The sequence below is a fragment of the Cheilinus undulatus genome, linkage group 7 (genome assembly GCF_018320785.1).
Source record: "Cheilinus undulatus linkage group 7, ASM1832078v1, whole genome shotgun sequence".
Taxonomy (NCBI): Eukaryota; Metazoa; Chordata; class Actinopteri; order Labriformes; family Labridae; genus Cheilinus; species Cheilinus undulatus.
The window spans coordinates 15,694,762-15,720,258 of NC_054871.1; the positions used below are offsets into that span (position 1 = coordinate 15,694,762).

At 40.0% G+C, this 25,497-nt stretch overlaps 1 protein-coding gene across 4 annotated transcripts in view; it reads right to left on the reverse strand.

The window, feature by feature from the left end:
- Positions 1 to 760: 760 nt before the first annotated feature.
- The window catches only part of pde4ba (phosphodiesterase 4B, cAMP-specific a), a 290,034-nt gene continuing 265,297 nt past the window's right edge, over positions 761 to 25,497 (reverse strand). For all 4 annotated transcript variants that reach the window (XM_041790949.1, XM_041790950.1, XM_041790952.1 and 1 more), the window contains 8 exons: positions 10,569 to 10,662; positions 7,020 to 7,303; positions 6,773 to 6,937; positions 6,083 to 6,182; positions 5,821 to 5,975; positions 5,122 to 5,244; positions 4,421 to 4,603; positions 761 to 4,319 (listed from right to left, as the gene is read on the reverse strand). In XM_041790949.1, coding sequence (XP_041646883.1) covers positions 3,870 to 4,319; positions 4,421 to 4,603; positions 5,122 to 5,244; positions 5,821 to 5,975; positions 6,083 to 6,182; positions 6,773 to 6,937; positions 7,020 to 7,303; positions 10,569 to 10,662 — 1,554 coding nt within the window. In that variant the 3' untranslated portion in view covers positions 761 to 3,869. The remainder of the gene's footprint in view (positions 4,320 to 4,420; positions 4,604 to 5,121; positions 5,245 to 5,820; positions 5,976 to 6,082; positions 6,183 to 6,772; positions 6,938 to 7,019; positions 7,304 to 10,568; positions 10,663 to 25,497) is intronic.

Genomic DNA, 25,497 nt, shown 5'->3' on the forward strand with positions numbered 1-25,497 from the left:
ATTTATAAGGTTTTTCTAAATCTGCTACTGTCAGTCTAGTGTGGTTTCCTTCAGGTTAAAAGTGATGAAAGCTACAGTCTTCACTCTGTGACTCAGTCACAAAATTTATTTTTGCTATCTGTTTATCTGAGTTTCAGGTATGCTGCTCTTGCAGCCTGGAATCTGCTACAGGAGACCTCATGTCTTGAGGAGCTGGTCTCTTCAAATCTTTTTTAAGGGTAGATTGAAGGCATTGGAGGAAGATTTATCAGATTGTAGATGTTTTGGCTGGTTGTAACTGCTCTGTTTTTGTCTGTCTTTGTTAATTATGCTGCTGTCTTACTTGGCCAGAAAACTCTGTAAATTTAAATAAACAAATAAATAATAAGTTGAACTCTAAGATGACCGTTTGCAATCCAAAAACTGTGAGCTTGCAATAAAAGCCTTTTTTTTTACATTAGCTATCTATCCAAACCAAACGCTGATAGATTGTATCGATAATAATGAAAATGAAATTGTAACCACATGGAAAATTTCTAAATTGAGTGCACATTTTTTGGATGTGTTGTTTTGCTTGTAAGCCGTCTATCAGCTCTATAGTTGTGGTTGTAGCAACAGCTTACTCCTTTTTCCCTTCTTGTGGATATTTTTACTGCATTGTTGATACTTTTTTATGTACAAGGTAAGGGTTTTAAGCACAGGAGCTCACACAGCCATGATAAAACATGATGGGTGTGTAAAAGAATGAAAAACAGCAGAAACAGAAGAGTTATATTCATGCTTTGCTTTTAATCACTTAATAGAAAAAGTATTTCAGATTTAATTTTGAACACAATATACAATATAATACCATACATTGTGTGAAACATTGAATAACCCACCTGCAACAACTGGCAGACTTGGAACATATTATTGACGATTAAAAAAACCCATCTCTCATGCAGGTAGTGCTAAATCTGGCTAACCATTTGGACACAACTAGGACCAAAAAAAGCTCGAACATAGATAAACAATGTTAATACTGACAAATTTGAATCTCAAAACTGCTAACAAGTTTGGTCAGAAAGAGTTCACACATTAGCACAATCAGTTACATAAGATCATGTTTTTGTTGTTAATTCATTTACGTCAGTGCCGGGGCGTATTGTAGCATGCTACCAATACGGTCCCAGTGTTATCTACTTTTACATGAAGTGCGTTAAGTGTAAAAGGAGACAATCGCTTTGTGTTTGTCAGTCGAACCTGCATCTGGCCTCGTATATCAGCAATCTGCATTCAAATGCTGGATGGAGAAGCTTAGCTGCTGAGAGAGAATGAGCTAATTATGTATGTTGATACCAAGCATGGTCTAAGCTTCCTTAGCTGGCTTTTATGTATCCTATATCCAAGCCTATGCAGTTTAACATGTCTTCTATGTCGCCTCTGGGTTGCAGAGTTGCTGCTGTCAGATGAAAACACTGTAGCTTCAAAAACTCAAAACAAAAAGGGAGGGGGTTCTTCAAGAGCAAAATAAGGACGTTAAAGTCCTTAGGCTTTAAGGATTTTAACAAAAAGAAACTAGAAATATACATAAGTAAGAAATGGGTGGTTGTTAAGATATCAGAGGCAGAAGTCAGAACATTTTTGGTTTAATATCTATGCCTAACACTCTAAATATAGCTTTTTTTATATCATTTTCAATAGAAATTTAAAGTAAAGGCTACTTTGGAGTCACAATGTTTTCATTTGACAGAAGCAACATGTCTCTTTAGCTTCTGCTTTGCTGGGCACTCAAAACATTGTGCGAATATATACTTTGATATATTTATATATATTTAAAGATATAAAAACAATATATAATACATATATAAAAAGACTCTAATCCAGAGTCTTCTACACATTAGACACCACCACTTCCAGGTAATGCAAGTGCATATAAATTAAAATAGTTTTTACACTGAACCAGTATTTCTTATTTACACGTTTAAAGTATAGAATAAATACACACTGTTATAAACAGCAAAAAGGACCAACTTGAGCTCCTAGCAACAAACAGTAGAGACGACGGTGTGGAGTGATGGGGGTAAGGCCTGATGACGAAGTCAACACCTCAAAGCGCACACAAACACGCATACAAAACCTCTCAGTCATACACACTGCACACAGACGATTGCCACTTTAGCATGCTGGAGTGAAACTAGATGAAGTACCTTTGAGTTTATCGGTAAACCGGTATGAAAATAGACTCATGGGATTTATAGATGCATGGAGAACATCTATAAACAGAGGCAGAAATGTGAAGTCTGCAAACCATTGCTTCAGTTGTAATTTTTTATATTCGTTTTAAAAATAGAGCACCTAACTATTCCCTTTTCTCCCACAAGGGTACAGTCTGCCATGCTGAAACCAGCAATTCCATCTGCGCCAAATCCTAATAACCCCACTGTCCTGGAAACCTGATACAGCGAAGGGGGGGAGGGAGAAAAAAATCAATTGACGTCAATGAGCAGACGCTGCACTTGAGGGAATTTTTTTTAATGGTTAGGAAGAAATAGCTGGCCTGATTGTTTTGGGGCCGTGTCTGTGGAGCCCAGAGGGGTTTGTAAACCATGTGAATAGTGGCACTGATGAGGGTCTAAGAGCGCCTTTCAGACAGGCAGCTGTACGAGCACCTTTAATCATCTGGTCTGGGCCTGATTGCAGAAGGGCAGGGGGGCGTTACATCAGACGAGCCCTGAGGTCAGGGCCCGTTCCAACTAACAGGATTATTAAGACTGCAGCATACCTGTGGGCTAAAAATAGATTCATACTGTTGTGCATTTGGCAGACTGTATTTTGTATTCTCCCAGAGAATAAGCAGCGAGATGTCATGAGCTTTTTTTTAAAGCTGCTTGAACTTTGGTGGTTCTTGAGTGGGAGTTTGGTTTGAACCTTTACCTCTATTTCACACCAGAACAGCAATTGGATGCAAAAAATGAAACGATTGTGGAATAACTCCACCTAACCTCATATTTTCATAACTTCACTGAGCATTCAAAGTGTTGTTTTAGTGTGAAAGAGGTTGGAAGCCCAAATGGTCTGCAGACCATTACAAAGAAAATGGAGTATGAAAATCAGAGAACAAATTGAACATTTCTTGACCAACAACGTGACCCACGAGTGAACATAAGCATTTGAATTCAAGGAAACATTGTGCTCAGATTTGAAACAGATGAGACAAAATGTGCGTCAAATGTTGGTGTTGATGTTTCCCTATTTCAATGAGTTTGTCCAAGAGTTGTTTGTTGACGTTTGTTTGGATTTCTCTATTGCCCAATACATGGAAGACTGTTCTCTTAACATACAAAAAAGATTTTGCTCTTTCAGATAAGTAAAAGAAAGGTTTCACAGACATACTAGAGTGTTCAATAAATAAAAAACTATTATAAAGACAATAGTAAAAAAGGCACACAAAAGTCCTTTGACAAATGGTACAGGAAAAAAGTAAACACTTTCTCTTGCTATACAAATGTGTCTCCATCAGTAGATCTTAATCTATGCTACTTCTAGATCATATCTGTAAAAAAGTCTTAAGTACAAAACTTCTCTCAGTAGTGTCGATGTCCATTTAATGCCAGTCCACAAAAGAAAAGGAACCTTTCCCCAACTGGCCGAAATCCTTCAAGTTCCACCCTCAGTCTTGCCCGTGCGTCAAGACTAAAATGTTCGCAGTAATTATTTCCTGAGAACTCTGAAGCCGCTCCGCTGAAACTGTCCATCTGTGTCTGGCTTCAAACACCCAAGTGCAAGACGCCCCCTTGCGGGACGAAAACCAAGCCCTTGCTTCTGTGGGCTCTTCAAAAAGCAGAGCTGCAAGAGGATCTCCCCTCTTTTACCAAAAAAACTTTCAAATCACCCCGGTGAAGGAAGCCCTATGTGTCCGTGGGTGATGCCTCGTGTGTCACGATCTCAATTGCAGGCTCCATTATGCTTCCTTCCTCCTCCTGCTCCTGACTGTCCAAATAGTCCAGAGGAGGCGAGCGAGAGTCCCCTAAACTGTCCTCCTCTTCTAACTCTTCCTCCTCTTCCTCCTCTTCTTCCTCCTCCTCCTCCTCCTCCTCCTCTCCGTCCTTTTCTATTCCATCCAAGTCCTCCTCCTCCAGGGTCAGTTCAAACTGAAATTTCTCGCCACCTCCCTGACCCCCTGTGCCTCCTCCATGCGTACCCTGGTCATAAAAGGGCGGAGAGGGGCTTTGGGGGATCATGCTCTGGTACCAGTTCCTGTTGTCCTCCAGCGTGTCCAGAATGTCCTGGGCGTCAGGGTGGACCAGATCAGCCCAGGTCTCCCACAGAGGGTGCACGATGTAGTCGATGAAACCCACCTGGAGAGGAATCGGGGGATTAGAACAGGAACTTCAAATTAAGTGTTCACATGCAGACATTACTAATCCTCAAGGGGGGTCCTATGTCTTAAATTGCCTACCTGGCTCTTCTCTACTGAGGCTGTGTGTTTATCACACATGGGGCTGATCTCCATCCCCCTCTCCCTCTCTCGGTCTCCCTGGTGGAAGAACTCCTCCATTATCCGATCAGTCCATTGTCGATAGAGCTCCAGGGACTTGGTGGGGTTACTCAGGTCGGCACAGTGCACCATATTACGCAGCACCTATGAAGAAGACAATATTGTAAGTACATGATATCCCTTATAGTGTGCATATTAACATTTGTTTCCTTATTTTTATTTCAGACACTGACAGAAATTCTCTCAAAAGGAGAATTTCTGAGCTAGAGAGAATGTAAATATATATAACTAGCAGTATATCCTTTACATTAGGTGTATTTGGAATTAAACACATATTTATTCATAAAAAGGAAAATGAGGTCAGTCTACACAACAGTCTCCTAAAGAGGAAATCCTAGAAAGGGAGCGCATCAACTTTAAAGGAAGATGAATGGAGTGAGAAGAAGAGTGACAGCAGGAGCAGAGGTCAGCCATGGAGGACGACTAATGGCCATCGGCTCAGTAACCTCCTCCAACACTGGCTATTGATTTGAGCTATTTAAAGCGGCTGAAGAGAGCTTAAAGTATGTAATTACAAATCAACCTCCTGTATAATGCTGGGTGTCTTTTCTTGTAGGGACTACTACTCAATTGGACCTTTTTGTGAAAAAGACTGAACCTACCTGTATCCTGTCGGTGTAATTGTCCAGCAGCAGCACCCCAGAGCTCGTCACCTTCTTTGTCTCCACCATGGTCTTCAGATCAGCCAGCAGACTCATGTGTTTGGACATGTCAGTGGCCAAAACCTGAAGGTAAAGAACACAAAAAACATCATTCAGGGCTCCTGCAGATCCTGATAAAGTCTTAAAGGTCTTATTTTTACCAGTGAGTGGTGTTAAAATTTAGAGGGCACTTTGAATTAGACATGTCTTCATGCAGTCTTTGTTTTCTTGCAACATTTATTTGATTTTAATCTCTTTTTTTACACATATGCTTGATGAGTATGATATGACAGATAACACTATAGCATATATATCGATAGAGAAAAGGCTTTAAATGTGCTACAATTCATCAAATATAGGTGTGCATGACTAAAAAATCTCTGCATTCAATACCAATTGATATTTCATTGTCAGTGCATTAAACCAGATAAATAAGCTCTGCCTGGTTTAATTAGAAATCTCATGTTCCTTTCATTTTTGACCAATAGCTGCAGAAAAACTAGTATTAATTTATCTAAGCTCAGGTCTCAAGAAGTCTTAAATTTGATTGTTAAAAGAGTGTAGGAACCCTTTTCATTGTCATACAACTCAAGAGAGATTCTGATTTTAATACAGATGACAGAAGAATAAAAAATAGATATCTGGCTGGGGGTTTCTTACCATGTCGATGACCATCTTGCGCAACGACTGTCTTTGTTTCTTGGTGAGGTTCTGGAAGATATCGCAGTTGTCTTCCTGCAGCAGCTTGAATCCTACAGCCAGGTGATGGTTCTCCAGCACAGACTCATCGTTGTACATTAACGCCAGCTCAGAGTCTGGACAGAAAATAAAAATTAGCCTTCGACATCATTGCTTCTGTTTAAAAGCAACAATCTGCTTTTTATAAATCTGGTTAAATGACTTGTCGTGTGTTTAAACTTACTGGTATTGATAAGGAATTGGTTTGATACTCCTGGATGATCAACATCGTGGATAGCTGCAGCAAAGATGGCTGCCAGGATCTCAAGATCTGTGAAGACGGCCTGTGAAAGAGAACGAGGGGACAATTAAACTATCTCTAAGGATAAAAATAGCACCAAACAGATGACTTTTGATTCCTAGAGCATTATGAGAGCAAAAAAAAAGAGGCACAGGGTCATGCATGCCACTTTCCTATACAGGAATAACCTGAAAATGATTCTTAAACTTCTATCATGTTCTTTCAAAGAACCACCTTTTTGCCTGGCCAAATAAACAAGCCTTTCTGTACAACTCCTCAGCAACATTGTCTGCTGCCTTTAGTAGATGAAAGTGAGCTAAAGACCGAGGCGTTCTGACCTGGCTCTAACACTTCAGCTGCGCTAAGAAAAGCATGCAGGAAAATTCTAACAAAGAGGGCATGGAGTGAGGAAAGGAAGTTTTCTAAGTAAACCGGCGTGAGCAAAGAGGAGGGAAAAGATGATTCAATGGAAGGATGTGGAGCCCTTCAAAGCTGGCATGGCCATGCAGGAAAGTGGCACATGTGGTGATGTAAGCACTCACTCCTCTAATTTAGTTTTCCCTCATTTCTGCAGATCTGCAAACCTATGCAAGGTACAAGCAAGTCTACAATACTCCACTTTGTTAAACGTACATCCAAGGCCGGAGTGGAGAGGAGGATGTGTGTGGACTGGGCTACGTCAGCAGCGTGCAGGCTGTTGTGGTAGGCCACATCTGAATGGTAGTGATCTTCTAATGTCATCATGTAGGCCACAAACGTATCCGCTGGGATCTTAAATGTCTTTAACAAGTCCCGCTCCTGGGAAAAAAGGGAATATATTTAGAAACAAGCTTGGAAATCGTTGGTAGTAATCATTAAGTTTCCCTGATGTGGTTCATACCTGGAAGATGGCGTACATGATGCAGGTTAGAGGCCGGCTGTGGGAGTACTCAGAGACAGTGAAGATGTTTAGGCCCCACTTGTTGAGGTCCTCCAGCTCCTTGGAAAGCAGCTCCTCTTTGTCGGTCTTGACACCGAAGCGCGAGATGCTGCTGCTGGAGAGCGAAGGCCCGTGGGAGACCTTCTTGACCCCACTGATCTGCGTCATCAGCTGCTGCTTCTGCTGCTTCTTCTTCTCTCTCGTCTTGGATGTTGGTGATGGGATCTCCACCTCATTCTGTTTGTCTGGGGGAGGGGAAAATAATAGTTGGGGTCAAACATTGTGAGAAGTTGTTATAATACCCAAAATAATTCTTAGTGGTAGTCAAGTTTTAAGCTACAGTAAAAGGTAGGCAGGCCATGAACCCAGGTGCACTACAGAGACACCTGCAGCTGGCTAAATCTTCATTAATCATCTCTCCACTCATTTCTTCAGTCATACTTCCCATCCTTCACCTGCAGCCTCTCTCTAAGCCCCTGTTGTTCATTCATCTCTCCCTCCCTCCCAGCACCTTTCCCTCTCCCCATCTCTCAGCGGGAGTCTCACATCTCATCTTCTGTTCTTTTCACTCTTATAGGTCAGTCCATTGACAGAATAAGTGCTGGGCTCCAACACAGTAAAAGCTACCCCATAAAGTCGCTCATTCAATAAGCTGCTGCATCTCTCACTGCTTTATCAGATCACTCAGTATAGAGTGGGATTTATATGTTTAGTAAGTTGGTTCAACTACATTTGGTCTAGCTATAAAAAAGCAAGTATGTAGTCCAAAGCACACACAAACTCACTAGGCTTTTATGTAATATTCCTTTGAAAAACAACTATGATTACTTTTCACACTATGTCCAAAAATAAACTCTGAAAGCAGGCCAAGTTTCTTGAAATAGCCAATCAGGCCCTTGTGTTTGCCAGACAAAATGAATGAAATCCAGGAGGGACTGGCTATCGGCATGTATGTGAGCCGCGCACAAACCAATCTATCAAGCCCAGACTCAGCTCATCGCCGGCCTATCAGCCTTCCCCCTGTGGAGGGTTATTCAATTACTAGCTGTAATTCAAATAATCACTTTCACTCTCATGCACTCCCTATCTCTCTGCCTCTCCTGCTGCTCCCTCTCCCTTTCTCTCCAGTGGTAAATGAGAATGGGCAATTAAGCGCTCTCAGACATGTGCTGCGTGGGAAATAAGGGGAAGAGCAATATATTGCCCTCTCATTTATTACAAACCATCATTATTACCACTGCTGTGTTGTGTTTGCAAGTAAGGGCTGTGTATGTGACAGAGAAGTTCATTACTATCATTCATGTCTACATTAGTGAGTGCTAATGTAGATGGCACCATCCTTTCTCTGCTGTATTTCTGACTTGATATGACATTCAACCACCTCTCCTTTTCCATCAGCTTCCTCTGTCTTTCTTACCCTCTTTCCTCGTCTTAGACACTCATATGAAGGAAAAATGAGCAGTACTTTCTGTTTTCTCCCATCTGTTGCTCCTCTCTCACCTCCCACATTTATTTCGATTTTATCTGATTCCTTTTCATCCTCCTCCATAAGCTCTCCTGTAAGAGACTCGGATGCATTAGGGGAAAGTGCGGGGGCATTTTAGGGATTTTTTCCCCCCTAAGTATATTCCCTAAGCTAGGTGTGTTCTGCTGCTGGCCGATCAAAGAGAATTATGATCGAATTATGCAGCCAGGACAGCTGTGGCAGGGGGAAGGAACACGTGAACGGGCAGTGTGTTGCAGGCCAAAAAGCCTTGGTGGATGGTCAGAAATCCTGGTCTGGAAAAATATACTTTACTCTGGAATCTTTATGCAGGACTTATTTTATTCTTTCATCTAAAGATGAGGATTTTCTTTTGGTTTTAAGCTCAATCTTTGATGGAATATAGGTATACAATAAGAAATAAGACCAAACATTTCAATACTTTGACACTTTTTGCTGCCATGCTTTTAAATCATACATTTTTCCATTATTTAAATGGCTGCCATAGCATCAAAAAGTGCTGAAGCTTAAAAAAATGCATCTTTTTCATAAAACAGGCGCTCGGGGAGAAATGAATTCATCTAAAACAACAAGCAAACTCCTGCATACTCATAAAATGTGATCAATGCTTTGGTACTGCAATTCAGGCAGGACTTTCTGTGCACTGTTTGATCGTTAAAAGCAAGAAATTCCATTAAACTTAATGCCTAAAACTTCTGTTTGTGCTACCATGGTATCAAATTGGGTATTGATATCAACTAACAGGGAAATTAAATGTCTACAAGTGTGAATTGATAGTTATAAAATAATATAACTACAAACAGTGCATTATTTGTGTGAAAATAATTCTACTTATTCGAAGATTACAGTCTACTTTGTTTTTAAAAAGCTAGCACTGGTGCGTTTTTTTCCCTTTTGTCATGTATCTTTATGTGTTTTTTCTTTCCATGGCCAGCAGGGTAATCCTGACTTCTTTATCCAAGCTAAAGTTATCCCTGTCTGGGTTCTCGGGGGAGCGACGGGGTGGGATGGAGAGGTTAAGGGACAACAAGGTGTCCCTGCTGACAAAGATGCATTAAGGCGGTGATGAGTCACCCGATCCACCGCGCTCATCTCACTGCCAGCAAAGGGGGTTCCTTGGTACCTCTGTTTTCTCCTCCACTGCAGTCAAACTCCCTCCCTCACCCGTCTTCTGTCTTCCCTTACCCCCCCTCTTGCTCTCTATGATCTGGCGGCGAGGGATACGCCAAGAACCCTACACTGGATCAGGATTGCTTATTGATCGGAAGCTCTGTGTCTATAAATACACTTTACTACCTCAACGGGCATTCTGTCTGATTATCCTTGTTTGTCAACCTATATCACCTTTTGACTCATTCACCTGTCTGCTCCTGAGATAGACGTCCTTTAGCAATTGTAGTACTTCTGTTGAAATCTCACAGACATTGAAAGATCCTTTTTAAAACCATACTTTTTCATTACTTTGATGTTCTTGTATATAACTGTATCATAAACACTGAAAACAACTAAAAATGAGAGGAAAGGATTCTTCTAATCTATGTAGTTGGCACCATCCAGTCTCCAACTTCAGATTACCAACCCATGCTGTCAACATCCAGCTCTAATCCAATTCCTCTGACTCAACAAGCTTTTTGAGGGTCAGATATCTCCAGCCATCTGTTTTACAGTTTTTTTCATAGTTTTTTAATTGTTTGTGTTTTCTTCCCTTTTATGGCCATTTCAAGCACAGTGCCATCCAGACAAAGCTAAATGGTGCAGTGCTTTATGGTACGCCCCCACAGAACCTGCCAGAGCTACTTGCACAGCTTACCATCATGTAACAGTCTGAACCATACATGAAACAGTGCAGTAAAACACATTAGCAGGTTTATGTGCTAGCTTACATGTATTTGTGAATGTTTTATGTGTTTTTGGTGTACATCCCTGTGGTGATGTAATATTTAAATAACCAAATTGGTGATAAAATGGTGTGATTTTGAGTGCATTTACACAGGATTTTCATTTACCTAGGAAGGTGTTGGAGATGAATTCGGACACCTGATTTCCAGACCGACTCATCTCCGATAGGTGCGTCAACTCCCGATTCAACATTCTCTTGAACTGCGAGGGAGAAAGAAGGAGAGGAGGGGGAGAGAGAGAGAAAATGTCGTCAGTTTTCACAAGGGAAAATCTGGGGAAAATTATGGTACAAGATTCCATGGAATTAAGCATTACACCATCAGTTTGATAATATAATTTAATTACAGCGTAAAACCAGTGGGGGGTCATATCTTATTTTCCCTCCATTTTGCTTTAGTTAATTAGGATGCAGGTCTTTATTTGTGTTTGCAGTGGGGGGCCATCACCCTTTAATGCCCCTTAATTGCCCCCCCTGCAACCAATTTACAGTTTTATAACACTGAATCACATTTTTAGAGGCCTGTGTAGCTACTGTACTTGCGTCACTGTGCAAGAATTTTAATGTTGTCTAGAGGAGAATCAACACGCTGCTCTCCACAGCCATCTTTATTCAACATTTTTTTGACACGTTAAACCCAAGGATAGTTTAAAATAGTTGAAGAAGACAGATGCATTTGACAGTACACGGAACACAGGCGCTGCAGCAGCAGCTGTTAATGACAAACTGATGAATGCGCGTGCACATATACAAACAGACACAGCTCTGCAGAGGGCTCAAGATGGAGCCTCGGCCACAAAACACCATTCTGTCAGACGAATCCTCCAATCCTTCACCATGATGGATATGGATTTTGGGTGTATTTAGGCTGGCAGAATTTCAAAACACCATAAAAATGCATCAGATTTTATCATAAAGCTGGGTTTCTTAAGAACTGGAGCAACAGCTAGACAACACAGACAGGTAGAATGAAAAGATCCCGACAAGCTACGTAGAAAAGCGCCACACACCTTAATGTAACCCCAAGACACCGACAGCAGGTAATTGGCTTCAGGCATTTTGGACCCCGTTTTCTCGTTCCTACACAAAGCCAGAACTGTAATCCAGTGGGGAGGGAAAAAAAATCGAGGAAGACGATTAAAATTCCTCCAGTGATGAAAAAAAATATATATATATATATCCCCTTTCCTCTTGTGTCTCCCTTCTCAGCGGCTAAGAGAGCAGCTCAATGACGGCTCACTCTCCCTCTCAGCGGCAGAAAAGGGCCAGCTCTGAGTCTCCATGCTCGAGGATGGATAGATGGTCAAGTGATAAGGATTGGGAGACGTAGCCAGGCTTGCTCGTGAGGATGAGCTCCGGCGACGGCGGCAGGCTCGATGGAATCGGCCGGAGGAGCAGCAGCAGCTGGTGCCGTGAGCTGGGAACTCTCAGCACACTGATGAATAATGGAGATGAAGTGAAGGGAAGGGAGGAGGGGAAAAAACAGCTCTGGAGGAGGAGGAGGAGGAGGAGGGAGTGAGGCAGCGATGTTCATCTGACTGGAGGGGGGGTTCCTCCACTAGATTTGTCTTGCTTGGCTGCTCTCACTGCTGTAGCGCACCCCTCCTACCCTGCCTCTCTGTATCTCTCTCCGTCTCCCTCTTCTCTCTTTTTTGTTCCCTCCCCTTGTCTCTTTTTTCCTGCCAGCCCCAGCAACATGCTCAATTCAGAATACATGATTTGACAGAAAAAGGAGGGGGGGTCCTTATTACATCCTGGCATTGGTGAATGGACCAGCTTCTGGAGAAGAATGATTGACATTTAATATCTCCAGCGGTACCTCCTCTTCTCCTGTTTACGGCTGTGCAACCACTACATATAAATCCTATCCTCTTTAATTCACAGTTGCTGTAATTCCCTCTAAAGGCTTTTTTTAAGTCAGCCATTGTGGAGGAATGCCATCGAGCCATTCAGCTCTGCCTACCCCTTTGCAGTGAAACAATGAGGACAGGGAGGGGGCACGTTTTGAGAAATGTGAATGCACAGTGACTGTATTTTTATCACCATTATCTCTCTAATCATCCACTCCTCTCTCTCTCTCCCTCTCCCTTATTTCCAGTCTTCTGGTTTCTCCTGACACCCTTGAGTGCAACAGCCATTGTGGGGAACTCATAAGCCTATTCATTATCTGTATCCCAAACCCACCAATATTAGATGCTGTCTCGGTGTCTGCCAAGGGATATTTTTAACAACCAGGAGACAACAGGAGAGAGGGGATGGCGGTCAGAGAGGGGGGAGAAAAAAACAAAGGAAAGCAGAGATGGGAGATAATTGCATCCTTTCTCAATATAGGTGACAACAGCCTACAGATTTCTCTCCCTGCCAATTACCAGAACACCCCTACACTATGGCAACAGCATCAGGCAGCAAAAAGAGGCTGTTTTTGAAAGAAGGGGAGAGAACCGAGGAGAGGCTTCCCCCTTTCCTTCCCAGACAGACATGTGGAATAGCTGCTGAGCTGTCACGAGGACACCACACACATCGCTTCTGCTCCCATCCAACGATGCAGAGACTGGGAAAAAAAAAAAAAAGCTCCCCTCCCCCCTATGTCTCCCTCACTCTCCACCGCTTACATGCCAATTTCTCTCACGGCTACCACTCGCCGACACAGTCATCAATCTCTGTGTCTGCCTGCCTGGCTGGCAGGATCAATGGGCCGTCCTTGGAGCAGGTGTTGATACTGCTGCAGCGTACAAGGCCGGGGCCACCTGACTCAGATATACTGTTACATCAGTATCAGTGGCCAATCTCTTGTGCTTTTTGTCATGACTCTTGTCTCGAGGACAGCTAGTCCATAGTTCTTCCTTGGAGCCTAAATTTCCCAGAGAACCCCTCTGTCTGAATAAGTTTGTGTTTGTGTGCAGAAAAGAGAAGTGGGAGATCAAAGCTTCCCCGAGAGGATCCCAGGATTATCCTCCCACTGAGGGAAAGAACCAGAAGCAGGGAGGCGGGATGCAAGAAAAGAGGAAGAAAAAATAAATAGGAGAGAGAGAGAGAGCGAGAGGAGGTAGAGCTTTATATAATCGCTCACTGCATAATATATATAGAAACCAGAAATAACGGCGAGGGATGTCTCTCTCTCTCTCGCTGCAATGTGTTGCAAAGCCATGCTTTCTCAGAGACTGAAGGAAATGCCTCAGTGCACACACAGCACCAGCAGCAGCCCACAAATGCTGTTAACTACAGTTAAGATCAGTTGATGCTGGCACTGCTCACTCATGTTCAACACAGTCTTTTCTATCTTTTTTCTCAATGAAAGTGTTACCGATACAGGAAAAGTTAAACTATATCACCACCTGTGTCTATTCAAAGGCAGCAAAAGTAGAATTGCAGTCTCCTGAATAGCTTAATTTTAGTTATTGTTCTCCCAATTTTACATATTCATTTTAGCTGATAAATATTGATATATAAATGTAGTTCAGACCTAAATCTTAAGTCCTTATAATATGTTTTAAAGTTTAAGGAATGATAAAGACTTCAGTCGACGTAGGTCTGTTGATCCTGCCTAACACAACTTAGTTGTAAATACAGCAAATTTAATCAGTTGATATTGGCTGATTTTAGCAGCCAATATTTACACCCATTTTGGTCGAAACTTAAAGCAGGTATAGGCTGATATCTAAAGGCAATAAAGGTTGATATTTATAGTGGATTTAAATTGTAGGTCTGTCAGTCAAGCCTGAAACTCCACAAACTTATTTGTGCATGCGACCAACATATACAGCTGATATCTACGGACAATATAAGCTGATATTTACAGCCAATTTACAAACGGCCTGTTGATCCAGCCCACAAACTTACTCTTACTTACAGACAACACTTACAGCTGATATAAGGCTGTATTTACAGTACATATAGTTGTTGCAAATACCTGCAAAATGTTCATATCTGAGAATACAGATAATTATCCTTTTAAGTTAATGTCTTCTCCCAACATCACACTGATAATACTATGCATCCCTACTTAATTTCTTACTTTTAATTCACACAAATTGCATGCAGTCCTGCATATTGTCAACATTAGCAAACACTATATTGCCATTGTACTTCTGCAATTCAAACAGTGTCTTTAGCTGTCCCATGAAATAGGATATAGGCTTTCTAAAGACCCCATTTCACTTATAATCCTTCAGCAAAAATGTTGGGTTAAAATGACTGAGGACCTCTAGTTTTTATTTTTTTAGGCTGTGGTTCTTATAATACTATTGATTAGGAATGAAACCCTATCATTTTACAACAGGTGGTGTCAGTGTGTTATTGTCAGTGTTTCTGATTAGGTGAAAGAATGCCGTCTTTCCTTTATGGAGAGATTATACTCCTAAAGTATTATGCTCATATACTTCTTTTATCCATAGCCATCTTTTTATTTAATCTCTTTCACTATGGCAAATAAATGTGATAAGTTTGCTCTTTTGTGGCTACTCTTAGAAATGCTTGAAATGACTCCAAATTTCAAACCAGGCCTGAATTATAAGTAGAACCATCTTTCTTTCTGTCTCAAGCCAGAGCTGATCTATTGTGCCCTGATTGAAGTTGTGCCTCTCAGCCACTAGTGGGCGTACCACACTCAGTCTGCTGTAGAGCATCCTGCTCAGTATTAACAGAGCTTTGACCTCTCGGCTCTCTAGTGTCAGAAATGAACATCTTATGGATTGGCCTGTTTTAACCCTCTTATACTTCTGTTAAGTACAACTTTAACATCATCACTGTTCCCTATTCTGCCACCTCATTTAAAGGGTGACTATTCAACTTTAAAAAAGTGTGTTGATGACATACAAGGCCTCTCTTTTTAATTCTGATTCATTTTAGATAATCTAAGGAAAACACTAATAAACAGCTTGAAAAAATATATATATTTTGAGGATTGGTTAACATTATGTTCCCTGGTAGAAAGGGAACAAGATCAACTGATTCAATTAATGAAAGCCACAAAAACAGATTTTGGCAATAAGGTTTATGTAAGGAACCTCACATGACTACACAGGTTTTTCTCAAACTTTCAGAATAGCACAGGGAAAAATACCCCTGGTAGATTTTTAAAAGCCTTTATTTAACTCTAGCCAGGATTAAAAGTCTCTTTTCTTAGAGTGGCTGAGACAAGCAGCAGTAGATGTGTTTAAAATATTAATAAAAAAAGGGAAAGTTTCTTTATTTCTTAGATAGTACCTGCCTGCTGTAACTGCGCCCCCAGAGAATTGTGGTTTTCTTAATACCTTTGTGTCAAACTAAATTTCTCCTTATCTTCTCAATTTGAGTTTGCGTCACTGATAGTAACTTATGCAATGTTTGTTCTTCAGCAGTAGACCTATAGTGGTTGTGGTTGATCTCCCCCTCAGTTTGACAAAAGACTGACGCAGGGTGGTAACATCTGTGCTACAGTAAGACTCGCTGTGACATAACTTTGTAAAGATCAGGACACCTTCCTACGTATGACCAAACCGTGCGTATGCTGGCTGAAGCTGCAGACGACTGTGAGAGTCTGCCTGCCTGACAACCTCTCACTTCCTCTGACTCACTCACTCAGGCTAACGTGTGCCAGTGTGAGAAAGCGTTGATTCAGGTCTCTGAACCTGGGCAGTACGACGCCTTCAGTGAAAAGGTCAACTGTAAGAAAGGTGTTCAAAAACGGAGGAAGATATCAAAGCAAGCAGGTGATTTCTCAGCTAAGTGATTCATACACCCGTCACTCCTGGCTGTTCAGGGCCTAATGGACTCACATGGAGAGTGCAGAAGTATTTGGAGAACAGTCAACAGGCTGCACAGCTTTGCCAGCTTGAGCTTTGTTTGCTTTGAAAGAAGAAAGTCTGACTTTTAAAATGCTGCAAAGTTACTGATACAACTCAATGCCTTGTCTCTTTTTCACATTGGTATTGATTGCATTATAATAGCATGAAGTTTACCTATAAGCTCTACTTAGGTTTCCTTCCTCACCTGCACTAGCCTATATTTTTTACTCTTTCTTGGTGAAAGATGTGCCAAAGTATTGAAATGAGAAATGTATAACATATGTGCAAACAAATAAATTAACTTAAAATTAAATTAGTTACGATTAAATTAAATTACTGATAAACTCAATGAGACACCCACAAAAATCTGCAAAAACTTTAGCACAAAAAAATCACATTTTTATGTAGTCTTCCCTGGAAAGGATCCTTGACCAGTATCCCTTGGCTGAAATAAATAAAACTAGAGTAACATCCAACCACTCTTCTAAAACCTTCACCTGCCAGAGCAATATTACCAAAAATGGTAGAAATGAGTTTTTTATAGTTTCACAAAGAGAAAAAAAGCAGTTATAGTGTCCCTAAGATGCACATCATGTATCACCTTCCTCTTTTTAAGAAGTTTTGAAAAGTTTAACTTTTCACAAAAACTTTCAGTCACTAAAAAAGTGAAAAAGACTACCCAAATATGCAGAGAAAGAAGTTGATTTTATGATTTTAAACTGTATTTAACTTGGATTTATAGTTAGAGGGTGAAAAGGAGACTTAAATAAGAATGGAAAATCCCTTTTTTCAGGCTTTAAAGACATCTGAATTTACCTTTATATGAAAGGATATAATAGGGTTGTGAAAGGCAGATTGCATGCACTAGCATCTCCTTAATAATCTTTTAAAAAAGGACTTACATTAAAACCAACACTCAAGAGATGAACAACTACAGTTAACTAACTTTTTGTGCTTTTTAAAAACCTAGTTTACACATTAAATATCAACAGCATCAGAGCATGTAAAGTCCTTCCCTGAAACTTTGACTCTAAAAAGACCAAAACCACAGATTTCTTAATCTGCACAGTGTTAAGCAATTCACGAAAGTTTAGAGCCTAAAGTCCGCTCAAGACAAAAAAGCCCACAGAGTAACAAACACCGAGAACTGATGTTAACTTTTATGTTTAGCTGCAGAGAAACAAAACAAAGTAAGCATTTAGCGTCTGAGGCACTGTAATATACAAAGTCCTTCTATGATGAGATCAACAGAAAATATCCCGACTTTGAAAAGCCTGAAGCCACAACATTTGAAATTCAAATTCAAAAGTTTAGCGTCTCAAGTCCACACAACAAAGAGAACTCAAAAGTCCACAAAGTGATATAAAGTTTTGAACTGTCATCAAGCAGATATTCTCACCTTTCTCCAACCATTGAGCTTCCCTAGTTTCCTCTCCTTCTTGTCAAAGCAGCAGGCTCCCATGTTGCTGTGTGTGAAGTGCAGAGCAGAGTGGGGCTGCTGTCCGTTAAAGTGTCTGTCTCGCTCTGACTACAGCATGAGTAAAAGGACCAAGCCTTGGCTCTCTGACGCCGGGAAACGCAACAGCTCTAGTGACTCACTTCTGGCTGCGAGGTCTGACTAGGCTTTACCTCACACCCCTTGCATGTGGAGCAGCGACTGAGTGCGTTTGTGAGAGAGAGAGAGGAAGACCTCTGCCTCATACACACTCCCACATGGGGGTAGTCCCACCTCTCTCACTCTTTCACTTCTCGTGCAGCTGGCACTCAGACTTCAGCTCAGAGTTTACACTGTCAATATCATCCTGATCATTCTGGTGACTAGAACGCTTCCTGTTTTCATGAACACAGTGGATTTCCTTGAACTTCATTGAGTTTTTTTTTTTTTTTTTCCACAGGAAGATGGAATCTATACAGGTGAAAGGCAAAGGAGAATTCTGAAGAGTCCTTGATTTCAGTAGAAATTATTTCACAGAAATAATGAGATGATCACATACCAGTAACTAAGGTGTCAAAATATGTTATTCCTCCCCTATTTTTTTGATTGAAGTTCCAGTAAGACAGGTTTCTAGGAGGGAATGAATTCATCAGAAATGGCAGGCACACTCCTGCACACAGACAAAACTGCGCAAAAACAGTGGAAAAGTTCCACCTTCTGTCTGTAGATAGCCTATTTTGTATTTAAACAAGCCTACAAAGATTGTTTAACTCGAAGTATGAAAATAATTTATTGTAATATTTCATTAATAATATTTTATGATTTAGATTTTATTTTTACCTGAAACTATTATGGTTTTTAAATTTTACTATGAACTGGAATGAATCGTATCACAGGTTGGATGAACTGATATTCTGACTTTGCTTGAGGGATTTTTGAGGATAATGTGAAGAAAAGGGGTTAAAAAGTGGCAAGAATAAGTAATTTGTACATCAGGGCCTGATGACAGCTTGACACACTTTTCAACTCCAAAATGAAGTAACTGTTAGTCAGGACGCTAGCATCAATCATGCTGATGCAACACACATGCATCTGATATCATCAATAAATCACAACTGGGGAGGGCCCATTCCTTCTGTTTTTCAAGGAGTTTATTCAGTTCAAGTTTTGGACTGCTGTTGAACAGAAAAGGACGTATGATGTATCTTCCCATATGAGGAACCGATAGCAGTGACTAGCCTTCATTTCTCTGCTCTTAATGACTTCTCTCATTTCATCGCTGTTTGTCTTTTAATTCACTAATCAGTTGCCCCACTTATCATTCCAGTCCTGGCTTCAAATACCAGAGGCACTCCAAATCCTTGACACTGAGGAATATTCCACCTCACAACGGGCCTTGACCCGTCGACGTCAGCCGTGCATAACAACGAGGACAGGCACGTACTGTGAGTCCTCAGCAGCCGCTGCAGCCCTGTGCACTTCACCTTGGAGGTACAGCAGCAGCTACTCGCATTTCACCCCCCTCTCACTCATGTTTCATACTCTGCAGCGGCTTGAATAACAGTTTTTCCATCCTAAATACAACAGGTAGTCAGCGGGGTCACTGAAGCTGTAGGCATGTTCTTGTTCATATAAGCAGGTCGAGCATGATGGCCAACATGACAAAGAGGCTGCTGTTGTGTAATGTTTCAGTGTACTGTAAAAACAAGGCTACGGGTAAGTTAGCGTAGATTTCTATGGTATTAACCTGTTGTTAATATGAACACAGCCACATGCAGACTCAAAACATATGAAGACACAAACAGTTCCCACATACTAGAGGAGATTTTCACTGATAGTTATGTGTGAGGAAATGTTCACTTTTCCGCAAGAGGAAGAGTTTTTCATAACACACAACAACAGTGTTCTACCTGATTTGTTTCACTTTAGATTAACCACATCTACTACTTTAAAAATCTTGAAACATTTTGGCAAACTTTAAAAAATGTACATTTTCTAAAAAAAAGTTTATTTTTTTGCAAACTTCCTTCACATGCATTTCATTCCTGAAAAGGTTAGTGGTGCACCATATTGGGTTTTTTATATGCCAATAATTACAAATTCTTTTTAGCTGATACCAACATTGATACAGATATATGCAAATGTATTGAAGACGTAAAGTTTCAGTCCTTAAAACACAGACGTAGATCTGTTTATTTGTACTTATGGCATATAATATACAACCAATACAGGCCAATAAATTGGTTGTAAATATCTCTGCTGATACAAATATTACCTTTTTTAATTATTATCTGCAGATACCAATATCATACAGATAATATTGTGCATCCCTAGAAAGTTTCCACACATTGTGTGAATGCATATCAAATCTGTTTCACTCAAACTTATGCAGATGTTTTTCTCCGAACCCTATAAAAAGTCTGGAGGAAGTCAGGGTAAGCTGTTGTGTGAATAAAGCAAGTCTGAAATATCCAGGAGGGAGAATGCATCCGTCACAAACAAACTCCCACTGTCAGGTACATGTTTAGAAGGAAATTCCTGAGATATAAGACCTGAATGCCCTGAAGTTCATGTTTGAAAGAGTTTTCTCCCAAAAGACATAAAAACTTCTCCCTCCAGCCATTTTCAATTATGCTCTTCTGAAAAATTCTGGTGTATTCGTTATTGCACTGTCATGCACCTCATAGGAACAGACCTGCCTTGTCTGGAGAATGGGTTAACCTGACATGCCAGATAGACAGTTTCATATATCCATTGCATTGGATATATTTTACGTTTAACTGGTAAACCTCCCATACCAAGTGTTTGGGAAAGGCAGGACTTTAAAAAAAAATTCTGGGAAAATGATTGGACGGAAGTTGTCCGTCACATTCATTGTGGGCCAATCAGAGCAACAAGACAAAATGAGGAAGCAGACATGCACAGCTCCAGTAGTAACCTGAGCTCAACAGACAGGCCCTGGAGTATTTTATGAATGTGGAGCTTGTTGGGGAATAAAACTGGTGAGGCAGGTTGGAAAAGTGCTAAAAACATCTTCTATGCCAAGAGAAGTTTTCTGTGTGGCTCTTTGCTCTTGTTATAACAGGGAAATGTGGCCCAGCTCTGATAAAACTTCCACTGTACTATAGCTGCATCTTTGCTAATCACTACACCAGCTGCAGCCATTGTATACACCAGCTTACTGGACAACTTAACCCAACGAGTAACTATCGAAAACTAATGCCTAAGTAGATCAGGGGAAGAGCGAAAACATCTTTTCCGTCATGGAAAGCTTTAAGTGCTGTTCTTTACTTTATTTCATAAAGAAATGTGCTCCAGTTCTAATTAAACTGCTGCTCTATTATAGCTATCGAAACACTACACTGGTGGCAGCCATTGCTATCAGCTTCCAGTACAACTAAATCCAACCCGTAGCTACCGCCTTGTTCTCCTCAAATGATGCTGATTGGTCAGGTCTGTTCTCAGACCGGGAACAATTGTTCCAGACTGGAGCTTTGCAAGAAGGATCTGCCTGATGACAGGCATGGAGACTGGCCAGTCCATCTGCTTTGGAAGGTTATCAAGAGGTAGGACTTGTCAAAAGAATGATAAGAAAAATTGAATCTGCTGCTGTGATGACTAGTTGTACACTAGTTGCCCACTGTGAATTTCCCTGAAAAACTCCTGCCACCTCCTCATGTCAGCTAACCCAAACTTCAAATTGAAAATATACAAGGGAACAGCCAATAAATATTCTGAGTTAAAATGAGGTTGAAAAAAATTAGCTTTTTGTGTTTCTGCTCACCTTGAAAAAAAAAGGGGGAATTTTCAGGCTTTTTTGGCATCCATGAAAGCTAAATTAGTCAAAACCTTCAACTTTTGATATTGCCTCTTTCTCATGTTAAAGACAAATTGTCTTGGTAGTAGAATGAGTAAGCTCTATAGAGTATTATTCCTGGAAGGAAAAGGAAAGCACTGTTCTTTCACCTTTCCAGACTTGAGATGTTTCAGAGTTTCCCAAGTTAGGGAGGCTCCTGAAATCAGTCAATACTTGGGATGATTTTTGGCTTTATCCTAGCAGTTTTTCTGTGATTGCAAAAGTGCTTATATTACAATGGGTCCACAATCAATGGCTGATTTAAAGCCTTGAATTTACAGCATTATGAAATAAAGAATATAAAGGGTTTTTTTATTGTAGCTTGTAACTGGCTTTGTTACAAAAGAAATTGTAAGTGAGGAGACAATAAATCAAGGGGAAACGTTTTACACTGAACTTAAGTGAAGAGGGGTCTGCTATCATTTAGTCTTTAGCATGTGAAGAAATGAGAGCGGCATACATTCACGTGTCTGAAACTGAAACAAATCCAACTCAGTGTCACTGGTGGATCACTCTCCGCATGACGACAGCAACAGGATAAATAAACACAACCATTAACCATCCACACGGGCATGATGGGATGCCTATTGTCGTCTGGAGGGAGAGCAGGGGATCAGGAAGGAGACAGGAAGAGAGAGTCACTCTGCCAGGGGGTCTGCATGGATCTCACACACACACATAAATGTTCTCCGTCTTCCTCTCTGGTTTATTGTGTTTGACCCACTGCAGGATCCCTCACATCCTGTTGTCCAGTTTTATGAGAAATAACAAGCTTATCCTCTTGGCTCACTTCACAAACTGTTTCAGGCTCACACAGCTGCTACTCATTCAGCAAACCAGCTCTCCCTGGGACTCCTCATTCAAAACTGAAACAGTCAGAAAAAGACGAAATCTGTAACTTCCTGTAAGTTTTGAGTTTACAATAGTGTAAATCTAGGGTGTCGGATCCTTGTCAAACTCAGTAATAATACAGTTAACAACTCTGATTATTACCATGGCCAACATTTGCCAAGCATCTGATACAAGTAATCCTTCTTCATATAATATATGTAATGCCAGGTGAATGTGTATCATACACATCATAATCTGAGCTAAAATGTGTTTTTGTGAAGATTTGTTCTTCTCAATACTTCGAGTGGCCACTGGGATAAATTGGCTGGATCCTGCTCTTTGTACAGACATGATTAAAGCCCAATGTAGGGTTGCACAACATTGGATTTTTGCCGATATCTGATATGCCGAAACTTACAGATTAATTTTAGCCGATATCGTTATTGATACAGATATTTAAATATGTTTTACATAACGAAAAAATCAGTCCTTTAAACACAATTTAAGCTTTTAAGTTGAAAAAAGAAAGAAACTTATTTTTTTCTTTAAACACACTTTAAAGTTTAAAGAATGAGGATGAATAAAGAAAAAGATCTCAACTTATGAAGGTCTGTTAGTCCAGCCTGAAACTCTGAAAACACTGATATTCACAGCCAAAATATCAGACATAAATATCGGCAGAAATTTTGATATCCACCAATACCGATTTTTGTCTTTTTAAGCTAATATCTGCCATTAAGGATATCAGGCCAATAATATCATGCATCCCTCGCCCAATGCTTAGCCCAGTAGCTCTTAATACTTTTTCCATGCTGTTACAAATTAATCATCTTAAAAACCAATAAAAAGATTAAATACTTCTCTTTGTATTATAAATGTTTAGTGTCGTTCAACACTTTTAGTACCCTAATTCTTGTCATTGCCCTTTTAACAGTCCATTGACAGGAAGGGAGCAGCTGGCAATTACAAGTCAGTATTATGTCTAATGAGCACAGGGATGAAATATAGACCATTAATTGTGAAATAAAATGTGGTTTAAGTCCCAAAGACTCTGCTACATCATGAGCTTCTGTTATCACACTCAAGAAAACAGACTGGAACTGCACTGAATGTTAACAAAGTGCACCAGCTTTTTTGGCCTTAGATGGGCTAAGCTACACTTTTCTTGGCTATTGCTGGAGGACAAAATACTGAAGCTTTGCAACCACCGAAGAAATGAGTGAAGTCAGCAGTTTACCAGCATTACAGGCAATGGAGTCCTCATCTTTAAAATCTGATGGGAAAAAAGTACAGCTAAAGTGTCAAACACATTAAAGTTGATGTAGGATCTGAGGGATCACCACCCAGCACAACACGCAAAAGTATATTGTACTTATAGTTTGGCTTTAGTATATGCATAAACAGCAGTAATGCTGCATGTTGTTTTCATTGGATGAAGTAGCTCTCTGATAGGCTGGATATGAAAACAATAATTATGATGATAACTTTATTTTGTGCTTTGGCACACAAAGCAGAGGCAGGAACTAGAGCTACTTGATTAATCTGCAATCCTGATGTCAGGTTGTGCAATTACATAATTATCTAAAATACTGCAATATTTTTTGTATTAAGTAGTACTTGAAAGGTTTACAAAAACATCTGCAGAAAGGCCTCATTTACAACTTTGTAGGAGTACCTTTATTTTCAAAAACAGGAAAAACTTTAATTTTTGGAAAATATTAGGTTATTTTAAAGGCAGTACTATAAAATCTTAGCAGGAAGTAGACTCATGATACGATTTATCTATTATATGTAAATCAAAATTGCAAATTGCAACACCGTCTAGTATAGATTTTTGGTATCAATATGTTAAAAATGGCTGGGAACCACTGTCCTAGACTATAGTCATAACCACTGCTACTCCTTCCTGAAGGGAACATGAAAGATAACGCCTATGACAAATCCCCATTCACACAACGGACATGAAGTTAATTTATCTTTGCTCTAGGCTGCAACACGTAACTCTAAAATAAAAACTTAAGGTGTCAGAGCCAAGCAAAAGCTTGATAAATCAATGGATCTAGAAAATCTAATTAAATATTGTCTGGCTGTTTTCTGTGTCAAGTGTCTGGTTCTTATGTAAAGAAGGAGGAACTAAACCTTGATGCACATCACACATGACCATCGACACAGAAGTAAATGACAGTGAAGAGATGTTTGACAAGAAGAATAGAGAAAATCTTAAAAGACACCAAACTGCCAAGAACAAAAGACCTGTATGACATGAACCAAGGTTGTTATAGTTAACCAAAACTAACTAAATAACTAAAACTAAAATTCAAAAATCATTTTAGTTACCTGAAACTAAATTAAAACTAAGCTCTACCAAAAAAAACCCAAAACTAACTAAAACTGTATAGTGTGCTTACAAAACTAACTAAAATAAAATAAAAATGGAGACAAAATATCCTTAGTTTTAGTCTTTGACACAACCATACTGACTGGCACCTACACACAAGTCTGGGGAGTGTCAATTTACCTGATCTGATTGGTTAAGACTTCACACAGTGGTAGTTTTATGTCTGGAGTTGTATGCAAACATCATCAAGTAAACAAAATGAAAAGTGAAGAGTAGCCTGTTATAATATGTTTTTAAAAATGTATGACGCTCACTCAGCCCCGACATCTATCCGTAAAAAAATAAAACTAACACTAAAACTATTAAAAACTAAACTAAAACGAAGCAATTTTTAAAAATAAAAACTAAACTAAACTAACAAATCAGCAGTCAAAACTAATAAAAACTAAACTGAAATCGAGCACAGAAAGTGAAAACAAAATAAAAATAAAAACTAATGAAAAATCTAAAACTATTATAACCTTGACACAAACAAGCTCCGCTCAAGATGCCTTAGACACTTGTTGAGATTGCATCCAGAAATTTTGAAATGTCTGGAAAACTATGCCTGCTTTGCTGTAGTCTTCAGTGTATGACACTGGACCGACAAAGATGAATATCTTTGGAGATGAAAACAAGAAATATGGTTAAAGGTGAGACTCAAATGAAGAAACAGGAACTAAACCTTGATGCACATCATGAACAACCAGCCAGGTGGAAGAAACACAAGAACAAGAGAAACCAGTAAAAGTAAAAGTTCTTTCAACCCAGGGA